General features: G+C 47.3%; 1 protein-coding gene across 1 annotated transcript in view; it reads left to right on the top strand.

The window, feature by feature from the left end:
- Nucleotides 1-21,058, top strand: part of KPNA7 (karyopherin subunit alpha 7) — a gene marked incomplete at its 3' end in the record, with an annotated part of 118,825 nt that overhangs the window by 86,431 nt on the left and 11,336 nt on the right. The window contains exons 3-7 of the mRNA XM_082713065.1: nucleotides 11,782-11,870; nucleotides 13,269-13,397; nucleotides 17,631-17,713; nucleotides 18,150-18,418; nucleotides 20,898-20,980. Of these exons, the coding sequence (XP_082569191.1) occupies nucleotides 11,782-11,870; nucleotides 13,269-13,397; nucleotides 17,631-17,713; nucleotides 18,150-18,418; nucleotides 20,898-20,980 (653 nt within the window). The remainder of the gene's footprint in view (nucleotides 1-11,781; nucleotides 11,871-13,268; nucleotides 13,398-17,630; nucleotides 17,714-18,149; nucleotides 18,419-20,897; nucleotides 20,981-21,058) is intronic.

The raw sequence follows: 21,058 nt of genomic DNA, 5'->3' as shown, positions 1-21,058 counted from the left end.
TCCAACTTTTCATCCTCCTGGCATCATGCCTTTTTGCCAAGAAGTAGTTATTCTTATTTTTCCAAAGGAGAGAATCTCTCTCTCTTTTTTTTTTTCTGTGAGTCTCGCAAGATTGAATAAATCCCAGTGTCTGAAAAGCCCATGTGGACTCAAACCCCAACTCAGCCGGGTAATCTCCCATCCATCCATCCGTCCATCCATCCATCCATCCATCCATCCATCATCCACTCATTCATCCATCCATCCATCCATCCATCCATTCATCATCCAACATCCGCCCATCCATCATCCCTCTGTTGTCCGTCATCCATTCATCCATCCGTCTGTTCATCCACTATCCATCATCATCTGCCATCATCTATCCACTCTCTGATCCATCCATCCATCATCCATCCATCCACCACCCACCTGTCATCCATCATACAGCCATCATTCTCCCATCCATCCATCCATCCATCCATCCATCCATCCATCCTTCATCTATCCATCATCTATCCATCCATCCATCTGTCCCCAATCCATTTATCCATCTGTCATCCATCATTCACTCATCTATCCATCAGCCACTCATCCATCATTTATCCATCCATCCATCCATCATTCTTCCATTATCCATCAATCAGCCACCCATCACTCCTCCATAATCCACCATCCATCCACCCATCATCCATTCATCCAGCCATCATCCACCCATCACCCCTCCATCCATCTATCCATTCACTCATCCATCTGTCCATTCAGCAGGTGCTCCCTCTGGAGCCAGAGACTGGTTGGAATGAACCTTGGCCTTATTTTCCTGCACCCTCTGAGGAGAACATGTCCTCCATGGAGCCATTACAGGGAGTGAGAGCATTGTGCTAGATATCCAGTGCTGTCTTTGAATACCTAACTCACTTCCTCACCTGGGATTATAATAATATGCATCTCACCAAGCTGTTACAAGGTGAGGTGCGAATGGCAGAAAGAAAGACCTTGTGTGATTATTAGAGCCCAGGTGCTCAAGTGATGACAGGTGGGTTCTAAGTTCGTTGGTGGCAGGGACCCTGTCTGATTCAGTCCTGCACCTTGCAGACTCAGCACAGAGTGGGTACCCAGTTGCTGGTCCCTACAAAGCCTTGTCCACAGCCCAGCTCTTGGGTCACGTGGTGTCAGAGGAAAGCCTCACAGAAAGCCTCACGGGACCCTGGGCTCTGGGTATGATCTCTGCCTTTGATATTCAGAGGCCCCAGAGAGGAGAAATGTCTGTAGACTGCCCCCATGCTCCTGGAAAAGAAAATGCTTACCCTATTCAGGCAGATGAGGAGCCTTGGAAGCCGTGGGGCTGGATCAGATCCTACTTAACAGATCAGGCCCCATTAAACAGAACGCACTTCTAGGAAATAAACACTATACTGAGGAATTCAGGTTCTAATTTTACCAGAGAGCCTGCAGACCTGATGAACAACCAGCCTTCCTTTGGTTTTCTTTTGCTGTCTTCTCACCCTGCCTTTTCCTGTCCTTAATCTCCCCTTTCCTCAGGGCACCTGGGTGGCTCAGTGGGTTAAGCCTCTGCCTTCAGCTCAGGTCATGATCCCAGGGTCCTGGGATTGAGCCCCGAATCTCTGCTCAGCAGGGAGCCTGCCTCCACATCTCTCTCTGCCTGCCTCTCTGCCTACTTGTGATCTCTGTCTGTCAAATAAATAAATAAAATCTTAAAAAAAAAAATATCCCCTTTCCTCATCTCCTGCTTCTGGGCCAAATAGCATCTACCAAGAATCTAAAATTAGCTCCTTAAGGGTCATCATCCTGGGAAGTTAAAGTCTCCCTAGGCCCCAGGGACAGTCTGACACATTTGTGTGTGCACGGATGCACCCGCGCGCTCTGACATGCCGAGGCCAGGCACGTCGGCGGCTGCGTTTGTCAGGAACCAGCAGATTCCCAGGGACTGGCCTCAATCACGGAACTTCTCCCAACCCGCCCCCCGAGGAATTGTTACATCAGCTTTCTAATTCCAGCGTCCTTTTTTCTTAAACAACTTTTCCATCATGATATGATGAGTAGGCGTCTATAAATAATCAGTGATGGACCAAGCTGAGCGGGAAGGATGGTGGGAGCAGTTGGCCAGGAATATAGGGAGCAAGGGGGTGCATTGACTGTGGCGAATTTGAAACAAGAATGAAAACTGACTAGAAACCAGCCTGCTTTTATTACCACCCTGCCCTGGCCATTATAAACGAAGTTCAATGATAAATGCCCCTCCCTGCCCAGGAGAACATCTGCCTTGCGCCCTGAACTTGCGATGTCGCTGTAAACAACAGTATTAACTACAACATCATTAAAAAAAAAAAAAAAAAAGGGTTCCTCTTTCAAAGAAAGAAGTCAGAAGGGAGGACATCCTGACGTCTGCTGCAACACGGATGGGCCTTGAAGACTTTACGCTCAGTGGAATTCAGCCGGTCACGAAACGACAAGCATCGTATGATTCCACTTACATGAGCTCCTTAGAGGAGTGGAACTCACAGAGACCGGAAGTAGAAGGTTGGGTGTCCAGGGCTGGAGGAGGGGCTTGTGGAATTAGTGTCTGATGGGGACAGACTTTCAGTTTGGGAAGTGGAAAAGGTTCTGGAGACAGATGGTGGCGACAGCTGCTCAGCAGTGTGAAGGTATTTCATGCACTGAACTGTATACTCCGAAGCGCTTAAAATGGTCAATTTTATGTTCTGTGTACGTTATCACCGTAAAAGACAGACGGGAGGAAAGGAGGGAGTCAGGCACGTTCCCAGCACAGGCCCAGGCACTGGGGCAAAGATGGGGCCACACAGACCTGGCCTTGCCCCATCATGTAACCTCGGGCAAGTCATGTCAATGTCAACAGCCTCAGTTTCCTGCTCTCTGAAATGGGATTGGTAATTCCTACTGCATCAGAGGAGTCAAGGCAGGTTACACTAGCCAGGTAAATAAACCCATCTTGGTAATTCATTCTTGAAAATCTAATGTTAAGAGTTTCTTGGACGGGTGTCCTAGGACCATGTTGCCAGACCAGCGGGTAAAAGGCCCACCATGATCAGCAGAACAGAGGTCGGGAGGGCTGAGGAGTGGGCCTCAGTAGAGGATGGGGCTGATGGAGGAAGGAACAGGGAGTGGGAAGCCCATGTGGGGCTCCTGGCAGGTCAGATGGTGTGGCCACTACTCGTGATTGGGGCTTAAGCATAGGGGAGGATGAAGTGACTTCTATTTGAGGACTGAGATTCCATCCAAAGTGCTTTTCCTCCCGCGTCTCTGAGTCTTTTATGTAGCACCTGTGGGCCCTGCTGTGTGTGCTAATTAGGTTTATTCAAAGGACACCAGCTTGATGCTTGGCTTGGGAAGGTTACTGAGCACACCCACTGTATATCCTGGGTACATTCTGGGTGATGGAGGGACATCTATAACACAGTGGGGGTAGAGGAGAGAGCCTGGCTTTGGGGCCAGTGTGCCCACGTATGCATTCAAAAATATGATGAGCAATGACTCTTCCTGGCATTGGGGATAAAGCAGCAAGTAAAACAGACAACACCCCCACCGTCATAGAGCTTACCCAGTTCCGTGGGGGTTGGTGGCAGAGCAGGAGACAGAAAATAAACAAGCAAGTAAATGCTCTGCATTTTAAATGTTAACAAGTGCTTCTAGGAAGTCGGACAGGAATGCAAATGTGTGGCTGAGGTAAGGTTTGATTTTAGACATGGTGACCAGGAATGGTCTCCAAAAACTAAGACCTGACGGAAGTGAGGGAGGCATAGGGAACAGCGGGTACAAAGGCCCTGAGGCCAGTATGGGCCTGAAGCATTTGAGGGGCAACGTGGAGGCTGGAGTGTCTAGAGTAGGACCGTGGTGGGAGCGAGGCCAGAAGGAGCAGCATGCGGGGCGAGGCAGTGCAGGGGGCCTCTAAGGCGATTGTGGGCATGTTGGGAGCATTGAAGTGTTTGAGCTGCAAAGTGGTATAACCTGAGCTCCATGTTCAAGGGATCCCTCTAGCTGTGCGTGTGTATGCGCATGCGTGCAGGTGCATGTCCCCAGAAAAGCCCGAAGGGGAAGGGACACAGCCAGTACAGGGATAGGGATGATGAGGGAAAGGGGACTTAGGTGCAGGGAGACTGGGCAGAACGGGGGGCCTGGGCCAGTCCCTCTGATGGCCTTGGATCCCACAAGTTCAGGCCTCCTTTCTGAATGCCCTCTCTTCTGGCACACCACTCACCGATCTCCTCTGTTTGAAACTACAAAGCAGCTTATGTCTCTCTGTCATTGTCACCCACCACCACTGCCAGTGGGTCACCGAGTCCTGACCCAGCTCTGCACCGACTGGTCTTTGCTGCATCCCCACCTTGGTGTCCTCCAGGCCCCTGGATGTGAGGGTCCCACCCTGGAGCTCCGTGCTTTACTCACGCAGAGCCCAGCTTCTCCCCATCCCTTGCCTCCAGGAACCAGGATGTCGTGGAGTCCGACCTTCCTCTCTCCACTCCTGAGGCCACCACCACCACCCACCTTCACCCCCTGTCTGCCCTTCCTTCCCCTGGCCCCGCCCCGGAAAGAATCTGCCTGTCATCTCCACAAGGCTAACCTAGATATTCTAAAGTGACACAGGAAGAACAGTTGTGGATTTTGTGAGGAGGGATCGTGGTATTTTCATTTCAGTTTTTTGTCTTTATGTGTGAGAGATTCATTCTGAGTAGTTATGGGTGAAGTAATATAATTCTATTTCCTTTAAAACACAGAACTAACCGGGGTGCCTTGGTGGCTCAGTCGGTTAAGCGGCTGACGGGCTCAGTTCCTGATCTCAGGGTCCTGGGATTGAGTCCTGTGTCAGGCTCCCTGCAAAGTGGGGGAGCCTGCTTCTTCTCCCTCTCGCTAGTCCTTCCCCCTGCTTGTACACACACTCTCTCTCTAATAAATAAATAAAATCTTAAACACACACACACACACCAGTAAGTATCAACAAATTCAAAGTTTAAAAGGTGGCAGGAGAAGAATTAAGATGGTGGTGGTAATTGCAAAACCTGGGTGATTGGTACTCGAGGATTTGTTTGTTCTCCCAGCTTTTACAGATTTGGAGCTTTCCATAATAAAAAGGCAAAAACAGGGGCGGCTGGGTGGCTCAGTGGGTTAAAGCCTCTGCCTTCAGCTCAGGTCATGATGCCAGGGTCCTGGGATTGAGCCCCGCATCGGGCTGTCTGCTCGGCAGGGAGCCTGCTTTCTCCTCTCTCTGCCTGCTTCTCTGCCTACCTGTGATCTCTGTCTGTCAAATAAATAAATAAAATCTTAAAAAAAAAAAAAAAAGGGAAAAAACAATGCAAATAGGAGCACTGTTGAAGCCTTGGGGTGGGCTTCCCCCTGCTCTCGGGGTGGGAGCCCACTTTCAGAGTGAGTTAACAAGGTGGGGTGCAGCTCACCGGCACTGCAGAATTCCTGGCTCATGGTGATAAAAGACACCAAACTTGTACTTGGTTTTATCATTGGTTTCAAATCCCTATAGACAGTACAAGCCCTCAGTGCCTGGATCAGGGTGGATGGCTCCCACTGCCCCCACCCCTGTACACCGGGTCACCTTTACTGGCACCTAACACTGTCTTCCCTCCGGCAATCTTTTTTTTTTTTTTTTTTTAATTTTACTTATTTGTTTGCGTTTGTTAGAGTGTGAGTGTGTGCAGAAGCTGGGGAAAGCAGCAGAGAGTAAAGTAGGCTCTCTGTTGAGCAAGGAGCCCAATGCAGGATTTGATCCCAGGACCCTGAGATCATGACCTGAGCGAAAGGCAGCCGCTTAACCTACTGAGCCACCCAGGCGCCCCACCCTCTGGCAGTGCTGAATGGCCTCTGTTCCCAGGAGAACCATGACCACTTTTCCTGTTTCAGTGCCTTTTCCTATGCTGTTTCTTCAGCCTGGAGCATTTTTCTCACAATTTTTCGCCTGCTAATTCCTGCTTTTCCCGACGACTTGGTTCTGGCACCACCTCCTCTTGGAAGCCCTCCCTGACCTCCCTTGCTCTGCGTTGTCCCTTTGTGGTCCTGCTCCTGCTCTGCTGGGAGGGCCCATCTCTGCTTCGATGGAAGGACAGGGATCAGGTCATCCTATTACTGTTGCAGAATCAGGGCCTGGCCCATGGTCAGGACTCGATAAATACTTGTGCTTTTTTTTTTTTTTTTTTAAATTTTATTTTAAAATAATCTCCACATCGGGCACCTAGGGGGATCAGTGGGTTAAAGCCTTTGCCTTCAGCTCAGGTCATGGTCTCAGGGTCCTGGGATTGAGCCCCGCATTGTGTTCTCTGCTCAGCGGGGAGCCTGCTTCCCTTCCTCTCTCTCTGCCTGCCTCTCTGCCTACTTGTGATCCTTCTCTCTGTCAAATAAATAAATAAAATCTTTAAAAAAAAATAATAATCTCTACATTTAACGTGGAGCTCAAACCTGCAAAGCCTGAGATCAAGAGTTGCACGCTCCACGGACTAAGCCAGCCCGGGGCCCCAAAATTTCTAGAAGCATATGCCCTTTAACTTTTTTTTTCTTTCTTTTTTTTTTTTTTTTAAGACTAGCCTCCATGCCTAATGTAGGGCTTGAATTCACAACGCTGCATTCAAGCCTTGGATGCCTTGAGCCACCCAGGTGCCCCAGTTGAACAATATGCAAAATTTTATTTCGGTTTCTATTTTGATATGAAGCCAACCCATTCTCATCACCACCCAGTCTCCCTACCTGCCTTGGGAATAAACATTTGCCAACCGTTGCATGGCAGCATTAATCCCAATACTCCAGTTTTAGGAGGAGGCCAGTCCAGCCAGATCCCAGAAACCTTAAATGCCCAGCACGCAAACCCCTTCCTTGAGGGAGGCTGCAGCTGCCGAGGTCGAAGGTCCATGGCAACCCTCAGGCTCCTCTCTGTGCCTCTTCTGGACATGAGAAGCACCTGGAGATCAGGGCCTCCCCCTGGACCAACTCAATCAGCCTCAGGGCTAGGGACTTGGCGGCCCGGCAGCTTAGAGCTCCCTGGGTGCTTCCAATCTGCACCTAGAGTTAAGATCCATTGATTTTGGTCAGAGACCAACCCTGGGAGGAAGGGCCAAATACCCCAGAACACCTGCTGCCTTCTGAGGGCATTTAAGGCCCATCAGGGGGCTGGAGGCTGTGGCTCTCTTCCAGGTGAGTGGTGGGTAGGTGAGTGCCGGGGGCTCTCAATGTGGCCGTGTCCTCCCAGATTCCTCTGTCTGGTTATTGACGAGACTCCTAGTCCTGCTCGGGGGGATTGGGTGAGGCTGCTGCAGTCTTGCCTCACCCCCACCGTGGCAAAAGTCAGTGGCCTGCTCAGAGGGACAGCTTCCAGAGGTCCCTAGGCTGGGTCTCTCCTTGCTGAAATCAGTCTCAGTTTAATGAAATTGTGCTAAGTGGTGCTTGGCTTGTTTTCTGGGTGGGTAAGGAGGATGTGGCGATGGCTGAGTGTCGTCTACTCTGCAGAGTCCAGAGGGGGGCTGGCAGGGTCCGGGGAGCCTGACCATACAGCAGCCTATAGATCAATGTGTCTGCACCTTTACCTGTGTTCCCTCTCCCTGAAATAACCCCTGGGACATGTTCACCCACGGGAATCAACCCCAGCTGATTCTACCCCCTCCTAGAACATTCCCAAATCCTGAGGTAGGATCATCCCTGGGAAGAGGGCTTGGGTTCCTTTGTCCCTTCTTGCTGTGACCTCTGTGACCTCTGCTTCCCCTCTGGGCCAGTGTGAGACTTGGAGGGACACCTGACACCTATGTGTCTCCCTCCAACAAACTTAGGGTCTGGACATGTCTTGTCCATGTTGGTAAAGCCCCATGAGTGCCAAGGTGGGGTCTCTGCCACCCCATGGCAACCGCCGCCCAGGCCTCCACGCTCCCATGGTTGCTTCTTCTTCCCAGTACTCCTGCCCCAGCTGCTCCTGCTTGCTGACCCGTGCACACTGGGGGTGAGGTCAGTGGGTCTTCCCGGGGAATGACTCTCACTCCAACCCCATGTGTCGTTTTCCCTTAAATCCCACTGAGTTTGAAGAAGTGGCTGTTAGGGATGTAGATCTGAGCATTCCGACATCAAAAGATATCCATAGTGGGGGTTCCTGGCTCGCTCAGTGGGTAGAGCATGTGATTCTTGATCTCAGGGTTGTGAGTTCAAGACCCACATTGGGCATAGAGATTACTTAAATCTTGGGGGGAAAAAAAAAAGTCCACAGTATAAGCAAGTGGAGAAATGTGTGGCCAAACCATGTCTATGAAACTCCCCTTCTATAATTAGCCCCGGAGGGTGGGTGTGAGTTTTTAAAGGCTAACTTGGAGGAGGGTAGGTTATGGGAGTTAATGCTCAATACATTTCTGAGGTATTAAACTGTCTACACCATGAGTGTGTGTTAATGTAAAATCAGAGAAATACTCCATTCTAGAAGCCAACTCTTGGATGATTTCGATCTTAATTTAAAACCGTTCTCAGTTCTTGAAAGATGCTAACAGTCAAAGCTTGGCTAAGTCTAGGAAAGTATTTTAAAAATGGCCTGTAATGCTCCAAAGTGACTCAGTGCCATGAACAAAACTTTAGAGTCCCTAGTTTAGAGCCTGGAAGACCATGAGTATAGCCGGGGGCCCTTGGCGGGACCTCTCCACCTGATGCTCCTAGGGTGGGGGTCCCCTAGAGTGCGGCGGTGGGGTGGAGTAGAGCTGGCCTGGGCCTAGCTGTGTGTATAAATAAAGCCTTTAAGTTGGTGCTGTTTCCCTAAAGAACAGTTTGGCTTTCTTCGGATCTCATACTCTGGGAGCTGATGACGAAAGGTTCTGGCTTTGATCTTGTGCCTAACTCAAAGCCTCCAGCTTGGCTCTTTCGTGCCACTGGTGAAGGGTGACAGGGTAGTGGTTTTTCTGGATGCCACAAATAGCAATGTGAGGGGAAGAAAGCACACTCTGAGCTGTGACGAGAGAAACCTGTGAAAGCCAAAAGAAGTCGTTTTGCAGACTGTCCCCAAACGAGTGGTTTGGCTACATCTGTGACTTTCAAACTCTTCCTTCAAGATGTCCCCTGGGAAGGGGTGGTTCAGGGGGAGGACCCGGTTCCCTCTGAAGATGACCATTTTTCTGCTTGTGCCATACTGGTCTTCCCCTTGATATTTGAGGGAAGAACCCCCGGACCCACTTCCAAGTTTCCCTAATGGCCCTACGTTCTGGGCTGTGGCCAAAGGATGAATGGTTCTTGTGGAATAGTCCTGGAGCCAGGCACTGCCTTGGGTCAGAAACCAAAGTGTTTCAGCCCCTAGTACCAAACTGGCCTCATACAGAGGCATATTCAGAGGGTGTCGTGGACACTGAGACAGCAATGGAGCGGCAGTGCATTGGCAGATATTTCAGAAATGGCCTCCCTTGCTTGTGCTTTCCTATTTCCAATACCTCCTCCATGTGATAAGTTCCACCCATGGGGGTGACTTGTTTTCCTCATCAGAACTCCTTACAACCTGTTGGCCGCAAAGCGTGGTGATTCCAACCATGGACACAGGAGTCAGATCTAGGCTGAAGTCCTGACGCGAATGCCTGACAGCTGTGGGCACTCTGGGCTTCCTCAGGAAGTGACCTCTGAGATGGTTTCCCCATCTGTAAAATGGGACTATCTCTACCTTACTATTTTTTTTTTTTTTAGAGATTTTATTTATTTTGGAGCACGCATACATGAGAGAGTGTGTGGGAGTGGAGGGAGGGGCAGAGGGAAAGAGAATCTTAAGCAGATTCCCCACAGAGCATGGAGCCCAAAGTGGGGCTGAAATCATGACCCCAAGATCAAGACCTGAGCCCAAATTGAGTCAGATGCTTAACCGACTGAGCCACCCAGGCACCCCAACCCCACTTTACTGTTAATGTTGCTTCATTTAATCCCAGATGTCTGACATTCCTGGCATGTGATAAATGTGTTTTGCCAATTGCTCCCTGAACCGAGCTACTCTCCACCAGACCAAGAACATGCCATGCGCCTTATCTCTCGGAGATGGAGGGTATAGCTCCTCACTCCAACCTAAATCTCTACTCCAAGCTGATAACTCTCTTGACCCCGGTTATTATAGCAAATAGAAAACTCTTGAGCTGGTTTTATTGTTTTTTTTTTTATTTTTAATTTTTTAAAGATTTTATTTATTTATTTGGCAGAGACACAGTGAGACAGAGAACACAAGCAGGGGAAGTGGGAGAAGGAGAAGCAGGCTTCCTGCTGAGCAGGAAGCCCAACACAGGGCTCCATTCCAGGACCCTGGGATCATGTCCTGAACTAAAGGCAGATGCTTAACCAACTGAGCCACCCCAGTGCCCCTTGTTTGTTTTCTTTAAACTATTTATTTATTTATTTGAAAGAGAGTAAGAGAGAGAGAGCATGAGAAGGGGTGGGTCAGAGGGAGAAGCAGACTCCACTGAGCCTGATCTGGGACTCAATCTGGGGACTCGTGTTCTGACTCATGACCAGAATCATGACCTGAGCCGAAAGGAGTCCCTTAACCAAATGAGCCACCCGGGCTTTTTTTAAAGGATGTCCTGGGGAAAAGTGGCTGTTTCAGTCAGTAGAGCATGTGACTCTTGATCTCAGGGTTGGGAGTTCAAGCCTGACGCTGGGCGTGGTACAGAGTCTATTTAAAATTAAAAAGAAAATTAAAGTTAAAAAACGGTGTTCTGGTTTTCCTTTTAGTCCTGAAAAGCAACTTTTCTTCCTTACAAAGCAGATTTTGAGGTTACTTAAAGGTAGATGAAAGTATAGGACCTGGTTACTCTCTGGTCTGAGGTGCTTATGACTACTCTGCTCTGAGGCTCAGCACATTGGCTCCATCCAGCTACGGGCGGCTGGTGGCACTTAACTTGTGCTCAGCCTGGTAGCTGCTGTTACTGCCAATGCCTTGGACACTATCATTCTTTTGTTCTGACTCAAATTCCCTTCTTTTTCCTCGTCCCTTGTTGGTTCTTCATTCTTCTGGGCCCAGTAGGGAATGTCACCAAGACTGAGCTCATGTTCTGTTCTCTCGCAGAGTTCATCTCTCTTCTTAAGACCTCAGTCTTGGCTCTCTACTTCTGGAAGCCTCCTACTTGTCTACACTGTCCCATCCGAATTGATGTGTCTAAATGCGTCTTTCCTCCCGAAATCATTCCCAGCTGTTCTACACTCAAGAATAGAGTCAATAGACTCCGGTTGTCTTTATCCAGTTTTCTCGTCTCTGCAGTGTAGTTTGGCTCAGCCTGTGTACTTGGAAACAGATGGGTACTCCTTGCACCCTTGTAAGAAATGCCATTCCCCGCTGCCTGATAGAAAGTTAAAATGTGGCCTGATTTGAATAACCTCCTCTAGTTAGGGACCGGCTCCCTTTGTGCCCTATGACCCACCACCCTCCTCCCACAAATACTTGAGTACCTACTTACTATATGTCATGCACTGTGAAAGGGCTGGGGAATCGCACCTAAGATGTACATGACCTCATTGTCCTTGCGGGGAGAGGGAGGAGGATGCACAAACAAGAAAAGGGTTCTGTGCTTTCCTTCCGACCTACCCAAGCCATCAAAGTCAAAGCTGAATTGCCTCCAAAGGTAGCCCTCACTCCTGCCGCCCAGGGCTGGTCTCCTCTGGTCCCCATGGTGCTCGTCGCCTCTTGAGCCAGTGTGGTGATGCCTATGGAAGTGGACTTCTCCCATCTGCTCACCTACCCACTGTGAAACCTTCCAGGGCTTACAGCAAGGACGGCTGATGACCTAGGCACCCGCATGCTGGGCACTGACCGTCTCCTGGCAACTGTCTTACCTGCAGGTGGATTACTGCTTCCCGTCAATATGCCGACTTTAGACGCTCCAGAAGGGAGGCTGAGAAAATTCAAGTACCGGGGCAAGGATGCGTCTGTGAGTACCCAGCCACCGCTCCAGTCTGTGGAGGAGCGGTGCAGTGAAAGTCTCACGGTCGAAATGCATCCGAGTGGGGTGGGGTTGGGGGCGCCTGGGTGGTGCAGTCGGTTTAGCGTCCAGCTCTGGATTTTGGCTCAGGATGTGATCTCAGGGGGGTGATAGTGAGCCCCCGTGGCTCTGCACAGAGGATGGACCCTGCTTGAGAGTCTCTCCCTCTCCTTCTGCCCTCTTCTGCCCTTCGCCTGCTCACGAGCGCGTATGCTCAAGCACGTGCACACTTCTCTTAAAAAAAAAAAAAATGGAGTGAAGGATCAGGACATGGGGACGACAAAGCATATATGGCAAAAATAGAGATCTAAAGAAGAGATCATTGGGTGCCTGGGTGGCTCAGCGCCTGGGTTAAGCCGCTGCCTTCGGCTCAGGTCGTGATTCTGGGGTCCTGGGATTGAGTCCCGCGTCAGGTTCTCTGCTCACCAGGGAGCCTGCTTCCCTTTCACTCTCTCTCCCTGCCTCTTTGCCTACTTGTGATCTCTATCAAAAAAATAAATAAAATATTAAAAAAAAAAAAAAAAAGAGAGATCATTTCCCCCAGGATTCTCGATGCTAATAATGTCTGCGTTTCTTCTGATCCAGGAAAAAGGGTATATCTTTTTTTTTTTTAAAGATTTTATTTATTTATTTGACAGAGAGAGGGAGATCACAAGTAGACAGAGCAGCAGACAGAGAGAGAGGGGGAAACAGGCTCCCTACTGAGCAGAGAGCCCGATGCGGGGCTCAATCCCAGGGCCCTGAGACCATGACCCAAGCCAAAGACAGAGGCTAAACCTACTGAGCCACCCAGGCGCCACTTGTTTTGTTTTTAACTATAATCTCCCTCGGTCTGGCCTCCAAGTAAAACCCCCGGGATTGGACTGGATCAAGGCTTGAATGACCTGTAGATGGATCCCTAATGATGGAAATGGTCAGGGTCATGTGGGGCATGTCTTCCTAGACTTCATAGACCCCCAGCCCCACCTGGATCCCCACAAATGGGAGGCCCAGACCAGACCTGCTCCTCAGGGACTAATCAGCGCTGCGGAGGATGGGCTCAGACTTGGGGCAATGGGATGCTTTGCTCAGATGGCTCTATAGCCGAGAGCATCCTGGCCTGCCAAAACTATAGGTCTTCCCTCACTTTGGGAAGAAGGTTGACAATTTTTGGGGACATGGTATAGTAGGAGAAAGTGGAAGAGGTACACCATGCTGAGACTATTTACTGTGTGATCTTAACTCTTCCAGCCTGTTGTATCTGTAAAAGTGACATCCGACACTTTGAAGTGTGTGCTAAAAGCGAAATGTAGTGAGAACCTGAGTCCCTGCTCTCTAAGGGCTCCAGTTCTTTCTTTTCCTCACTAGATCCGGCGGCACCAGCGCATGGCAGTCAGCCTGGAACTCCGCAAGGCCAAGAAAGATGAGCAGGCCTTAAAGAGAAGAAATATCACCATTTTCTCCCCTGAACCAGCTTCTGGAGAGCTAACCAAAGGGGTATGTTGGGAATGTGGTGTTCAGGGCAGTTGGGTGTGAAATACATCCTTAGCAAGTTTCTCTGGTTGGAAAATGTGTAATAGATTCAGCACTTGCAAGCTCTAATGGAGGGTCTTTGAGGAGATGGGTGGAGAGATGACTCGAGCTGAACTGGTGGGTTTCAGAAAGCTGAGGGCTGTTAGGTTTGTGACTGATCTGAGATCGATGTTCTGAGCAATACACAAGGTGCGGCTTCTAATGGAAATTCACTTGCTACCACTTGGGCCAAAATAGGAAATGAGGGGTTACAAATGTTCTTTCTCAGTTAGAAGAATCCAGTCGCTAAACATGAAGTCTTGTCTGGGACCTGAGTGCTGTCCTCCAACTTCTATTCACCATCCACCCCAACCTCCCTCATTGTAAGTTCTGGATTGACTTGCAGGCCAACATTGTTTTTCAGATCTTTTCTGGAATGTCCTGATGGGGGAGTTTCTCTTCTTTGACTCCAGTAGCCTTGTTTCTACATGCCTTTTTTGATCTGCCACCATCTGTGTCCGATCTTAGCCATCCACGTGCATCATTGCACCTGACTGCGGTCAGGACTCTGATGGGACAGAGATGAGTTCAGTCCGGCAAGTGGATCCAATGATGCGCTGCTGTGGTCATCAAACAGAATGGTTGTACACCATCTCTAAGTTGCTATATGTGCTTTTTCACTCAGAGCAATGTCTTCAAGGTTTGTCCGTGTTGTAACATGCGTTGGTACTTTATCCCTTTTATAGCGGATTAATACTTCATCATATGGGGGCACCTGGGGGGCTCAGTTGTTTAAGCAACTGCCTTTAGCTTCGATCATGATCCTGGAGTCCCAAGATCAAGTACCACATTGGGCTCCCTGCTCAGCAGGGAGTCTGCGTCTCTCTCTGACCCTCCCCATCTTGTGCTCTCTTTCTCTTTTTCTCAAATAAAAAAAAAATCTTCATTGTACGGATATACCGCATTTTGTTTATCCATTCATTGGTCAGTGGGCTTGTGTTTCCACTTTTTGGCTATTATGAATAACGCTGCTTTGTGCTCAAGTATTTGAGTGGACGTGTTTTCAATTCTGTTGAGTATACCTAGGAGTAGAATGGCTGCGTCCTATGGTCACCCTGTTTTAACTCTTTGAGGAACTGCTTATGGTACACTGAATAATGCCCCTCCCCAAATAGCTCTATCTCCCAATCCCCAGAGCCTGTAAATGTTACCTTGTGTGACAAAGGGGACTTTGTAGGTAGGACTAAGTGAAGGATCTTGAAAAGGACATTATTCTGGATTAGCTGGATGGGCCCAGTGTAATCACATCAGTCCTTACAATAAGGATGAAGGACAAGTTAGAGCAGAATGTGAGAGGACCACAGAAGCAGAGATTAACATGTTGTGCTTTGAAGATGGAAAGAGAGGGTCACAAGCCAAGGAACGGAGGTGGCCCCACCAGAAGCTGAACAAAAGAAGGAGACCGAGTCTTCCCTTAGAGCCTCCAGGAGGAGCCAGACCTGCCTTTAGTCCAGTGAAACGGATCATGAATTTCTGACCTCCAGAACTATAAGAGAATATCTTGTTTGAAGCCACTAAATTTGTGGTGATTTTTACAGTAACAATAGGAAACAAATAGGTAGCCAGGCTATTTTCCAAAGTAGCTGTACCTTTGTACATTCTGACCTTCTTGCCAACGCTTGTTGTTGTCTGCTTTCGGATTATAGCCATCTAGTGGGTTCAAAGGGCTATATGGTTACACTTTTGATATGTTTTCCTAACGAGTGATGATAATTTTTTGATGCGCTTATTGGCTATTTATAGATCTCTTTGGAGACCTGTCCATTCAAATGCTTTGCTGATTTTTAAACTTGAGTAATTTGTCCTATCGTTGAGTTGTAAGAGTTCTTTATACTGTCTACTCTGGAGACTAGACCCTTACCAGATATATGATTTGCAAATATTTCCTCTTATTCTGTGGATTGTCTTTTTATTTTCTTGGTAGAATCCTTGGAGCATGGAAGCTTTAAATTTTGTAACTGCTCCATTTGTCTACTTTTGTCTTTGGTTGCTTGTGATTTGGATATCCTATTTAAGACTCCTTTGAGTGCTCCAAGGTCACAAAGATGTATGTCTAAGTTTCCTTCTAAGAGTTTAATGGCTTTAGCTTAATGTTTAGACCTTTTTATCCACTTTGAGTAAATTTTTGTAAATGGTGTGAGTAGGGGTCCAACTTCATTGTCCTGGATGCCTTATGATGCCATCCTCTCTCCCACTGAATGGTCTTAAAACCCTTGTCTAACATCAGTTGATTATAAATGTGAGAGTTTATTTGTGGACTCTGGGTTCTTTTCCATTGATCAATATGTTTCTCCTATGTCAGCACAACACAGACTTGATTGCTTTGTAGTAGGTTTTGAAGTATCTTCCAACCAAGAATAATCTTCTTTTTCAAGATTATTTTGGCTATTTGGGATCTCTTGCATTTCCATATGAATTTTATTTTATTTTATTTATTTTTAAAGATTTTATGTATTTATTTGGCAGAGAGAGATCACAAATAGTCGGAGAGGCATGCAGAGAGAGAGGGGGAAGCAGGCTCCCTGCTCAGCAGGGAGCCCGATGTGGGGCTCCATCCCAGGACCCTGAGATCATGACCCGCCCGAGCTGAAGGCAGAGGCTTTAACCCACTGAGCCACCCGCCCCTCCATATGAATTTTAGAACCAACTTGTCAATTTCTTCTGTAAAGATAACTCAGATTTTAATGAAGATTACACTGTATCTATAGATCAGTTCATTTTTTAAAATTTATTTTTTTAAAGATTTTATTTTTTTTTTAATTTATTTGACACAGAGAGAGAGATCACAAGTAGGCAGAGAGGCAGGCAGAGAAAGAGGAGGAAGAAGGCTCCCTGCTGAGCAGAGAGCCTGATGCGGGGCTCGATCCCAGGACCCTGAGCCGAAGGCAGAGGATTAACCCACTAAGCCACGCAGGCGCCCCTCTATAGATCAGTTTATAAGAATATTCCCATCTTGACAATGTTAAGTCTTCCAATTCATGATCATGGGTATTTTTTAGAGGGGATCTAATAAATTAATTTTTTTATAGTTTCAGCATTTAAGTCATGTAGTTTTGTTAAATTTGTTCTGATGTATTTTATTCTTTTTGATATCATTGAAAATAAAATTTTCTTAATTTCAATTTTGGATTGTTCATTGCTAGTATATAGAAACACAAGTGATTTTCATATGTTAATCCTGAAAACTACCTGAATCTCTATTTTGTGTGTGTGTGGGGGGGGGCGATTCCTTAATCTTCCATATACAAGTTCTAGAATTTTGCCAATAGCAATAATTTTATTTCTTTTTCCAATCTGATTGACTTCTTTTCTTCTTATTTAATTAATCTGTCTAGCACTTCCAATATGATGTTGAATAACAAGAGTGGACATCCTTGTCTTGTTCTTGATCTGAAGGGGAAACTTTCTCTTTTACCATTAAGTATGGCACTAGCTGTTTGGGGTTTTATTAGATGGTTTTATCAGGTTGAGGAAATTGCCTTTTATTTCCAGCTTGCTGAATGTTTATTTTCATGGAAATGTGCCTGAATTTTGTTAAATGCTTATCCTGAATTTTCTGAGATGATTATGTGCTTTTCCCCCTATATCCTATTACTATGACCTACTATACTGATATTCATATGTTGAACAGCCCTTGCCTTCCTGGATTAAATTCTAGTTGGTGATGATGTATATAATCCCTTTCATATGTTGATGCACTTTTTCCCCTAGAATCCTTCTTCCTGAGATTAGCTGTTTTTCTTGAACAATCTCTTTTTGGCTCAAAGAAAACAAATGGCTACAAGCCTTTGGTCCATTTCTAGAGTTTGGAAGGTTGATCTACTTGTGTAGGTTTTCTTGTTTTTATGGAGGAGAGAATTTTGGAAGTCCTTCCTCTGCCATTTTTGCTGGTTATCCCTAACATGTTCTTACTGCACAGGATGAAAAGGTGCTGGGGATTCAAGTGATGATAGGAATTAACCCTTCCCCAGAACAAGGGGGGTGTCCCACAGATCCATGAGACTTACAAGACCACCAAGTGTTCTTCTCTCCCCTAATGTAGACCAATGTGCATGTTGGGAGATACTGTCCAAGCCAGCCTGTAATCAGATGGCTGGACTAGATGACCTTCATGGTTCCTGTGGGCAGAGACTCTGACCTGAATGTGTCTCCTTGCAGGTCAGCCTCACCCTGCAAGAAATAATCAGTGGCGTGAATGCCTCAGATCCAGACCTGTGTTTCCAGGCCACCCAGGCAGCCAGGTACTGCCAAACAGACTTCTGTGGTTTATAAATTCCTAACTAGAAATGAGCTCCAGTGGCCTATTTGGTTTCGTGGCACTGGCAAAATGCCCACATGATATAAGAGGCGAGTCCATTCTAAAGCAAGACTAAATTGTTTCTCTACACTGTCCTTGAGAACAACTTAAGATATGCAAGTGTTGTCAGAGATGGATTGCTTAATTTAAATTGGCCTCTATAGGAATCTCCGCTCATAGATAATACCTAAAGGGAAAAATGTTGCTTTGTCACTGCAAAGTGCTATAGGTTGGACTTTAAAATATTAAGGAGCTCTGGCCCAGATGTTAGTCTCATTTGATAGCTAGGAATGCCAGGAATGTTTATAAAGGAGATTCTTAATATCGGCCTCACATGACTTGTCATTATATTCCCCCCCCCCTCTCTTTTCGTTGCAAAGGAAAATGCTGTCCCAAGAAAAGAACCCTCCTCTAAAACTGATTGTTGAAGCAGGGCTCATCCCCAGGCTGGTGGAGTTCCTGAAGTTGTCGCCTCACCCCTGCTTGCAGTTTGAGGCAGCCTGGGCTCTGACCAACATCGCTTCCGGGACTTCAGAGCAGACTCAAGCTGTTGTGGAAGGTGGGGCCATCCCACCTTTGGTTGAGCTCCTGTCTTCCCCCCACATGACCGTGTGCGAACAGGCGGTGTGGGCTCTTGGTAATATCGCAGGTGAGACTCTCTCCTCAGGGTGGGGAGGAAACCAGTGAGCAGCCATCTGGCCTGCTATGGGGGTTCTTTGGGCAGCATAAAGATTTGATATTCTCAGTATAAATATCTAGAAACGCTGGGAAGAGTATGACAGGCTTTTCCAAAATCCAGAGTTAGGTTCAGAGTCTGACTCTGAATTAAAGCGATGACCAGATAGATAATGCAGTGTGTACTAAAGCTATGGGCTGCCTGGTGACATCTGTCAATACTGTGGTCCTACAGCCTCAGGTCTTAATGGCTTCGTGAACCAAAGACAAGTCTTTGACCTGTGCAGTACTTAGGACAGACCCTTGCATCACCCAGGAGCCTGAAAGAATTCTACCTCTGGCGAGAGTTGCCAAGGGAACAGACCAGAAAAGTGTTTGCTCAATGTGGGGTAAAAGTCTGTCCTGTAAAGACAACCCTACTATGGCCTCGTGAATTTGGGGCTTGATGCTGTATTCCCTACATGGTCCAGGAAAGCATAAAATGAAGAGTTAGTGCTGTAGGTTTGGAGGCTCCAGGATTCCTGGCTGAAAATAAATACAAAGCTCCTGGGGGCATATGAACTCAATTGGGTCCCTCAGGATTTTGATAAATTACGATCAACCAAATATTAGCAGTTTCGAGTTCAGAGAATCAACAACCCACCATGACTGAGTCAGCAGAAACAAACAGTATGATTAGACCTCCAAGGACTTCAGATACTGGGATTAGCAAACACAGAATATAAAATAAGTCTGCTTGTTAAATGCTTGCAGAAAGGAAGCACCTATTACAGAGACTTTGTCCCTCATTTTGCTTGGTTCAGTAAAGAAGAGGCAAAATTGGGTGGTTTAAAGTAACCTATGCCTTGCCTTGGTGGTTGAAGAATTAAAGATTTTATTATTTATTTGACAGACAGAGATCACAAGTAGGCAGAGAGGCAGGCAGAGAGAGAGAGGGGAGGAAGCAGGCTCCCTCTACGGAGAGACTGATGTGGGGCTTGATCCCAGGACCCTGGGAACATGACCTGAGCTGAAGGCAGAGGCTTTAACCCACTGAGACACCCAGGCGCCTTAATGGTTGAAGAATTAAAAATGGAGGGGCGCCTGGTGGCTCAGTGGGTTGAGCCGCTGCCTTCGGCTCAGGTCATGATCTCAGGGTCCTGAGATCTAGCCCCATGTCGGGCTCTCTGCTCAGCAGGGGGCCTGCTTCTCTCTCTTTCTCTCTCTCTGCCTGCCTCTCTGTCTACTTGTGATCTCTCTGTCAGATAAATAAGTAAAAATCTTTATTAAAAAAAATAATAATAAAAATGGAGACTGCTAAGGTCTCAAATCAGTTTTCTCACCTGAGAAGCAGACAGCAGGTAGCTAGCATTGACCCACCTCCCAGGCTAGATTCTGAGCTGCATTCGGAAGATTCCACCCCATGCCGAAGTCTCCTGGAAAGACGATTTGGCCTGCAATAGCCTTCATCTTCCTGAGATCTGTGTTGTGAAGTGCCACCAGCATTTAGAGTCTCAAGGGCACTTCCTGGACCCATTGGCTGACTCCTTCATGTGTCCACAGACTGCTGCTGTGTGGTGTCTGCTCCTCCCGTGTGGCCTGTCTACCCAGCCAACATGATGGAGACCCAGGATCTAGTTCATGGCTATGCTATATACTTGTCTAGCCCGGGGATGTGTTTTGGCTTCTCACCCTTTACACAGGGTTTTAGAGAATTAGTCATTTAGCTCAGGATTCTTTTTGCTCCCTGTTTGAATGTCACATTCTTTTTTTTTTTTAAGATTTTATTCATTTATTCGACAGACAGAGATCACAAGTAGGGAGAGAGGCAGGCAGAGAGAGAGGAGGAAGCAGGCTCACCGCCGAGCAGAGAGCCTGATGCGGGGCTCAATCCCAGGACCCTGGGATCATAATCTGAGCCGAAGGCAGAGGCCTAACCCACTGAGCCACCCAGCCTCCCCTTGAATGTCACATTCTTTTTTTTTTTTTTTAACTTTAAAGTTTAAAAAATCTATCTGTCAAATAAATAATAAAATCTTTAATTCTTATTTTATTTATTTGACAGAGGAGAGAGATCATAAGTAGGCAGAGAGAGAGGGGAAGCAGGCTCCCCGCTGAGCAGAGAGCCCAATGCGGGGCTCGATCCCAGGATCCTGAGATCATGACCTGAGCTGAAGGCAGCGGCTTAAGCCACCGAGCCACCCAGGTGCCCCAAATATCACATTCTTTTAAAAAAAAATTTTTTTTAAGGTTTTATTTATTTGAGAGAAAGAGAGTGAGCAAGCAAGAGACCATGAGCAGGGTAAAGGGTAGAGGTAGAAGCAGACTCCCTGCTGAGCTGGGAGCCCGATTTGAGGCTAAATCCAGGGACTCCATCCTGGGACTCTAGGATCATATCCTGAGCTGAAGGCAGACACTTAACTGACTGAGCTGCCCCGGTGACCCCTGAATGTCACATTTTTATCTATTTGTAGGTGATGGCCCAGAATTCAGAGACCTTGTTATCTCGAGCAATGCCATTCCATATCTGCTGACCCTCGTTTCATCAACCATACCAGTAAGTATCTTTAAAGTAGAAAAACTAACTAGGTAACAAGTTTCTGAAACTGGGGGAATACTTTCAAGTCAATGCTAG

This window comes from Mustela nivalis (assembly GCF_964662115.1).
Source record: "Mustela nivalis genome assembly, chromosome: 19".
Classification (NCBI taxonomy): domain Eukaryota; kingdom Metazoa; phylum Chordata; class Mammalia; order Carnivora; family Mustelidae; genus Mustela; species Mustela nivalis.
Note: the sequence above shows the minus strand (reverse complement) of the source record. Positions and strands in the feature narration are given on the sequence as shown.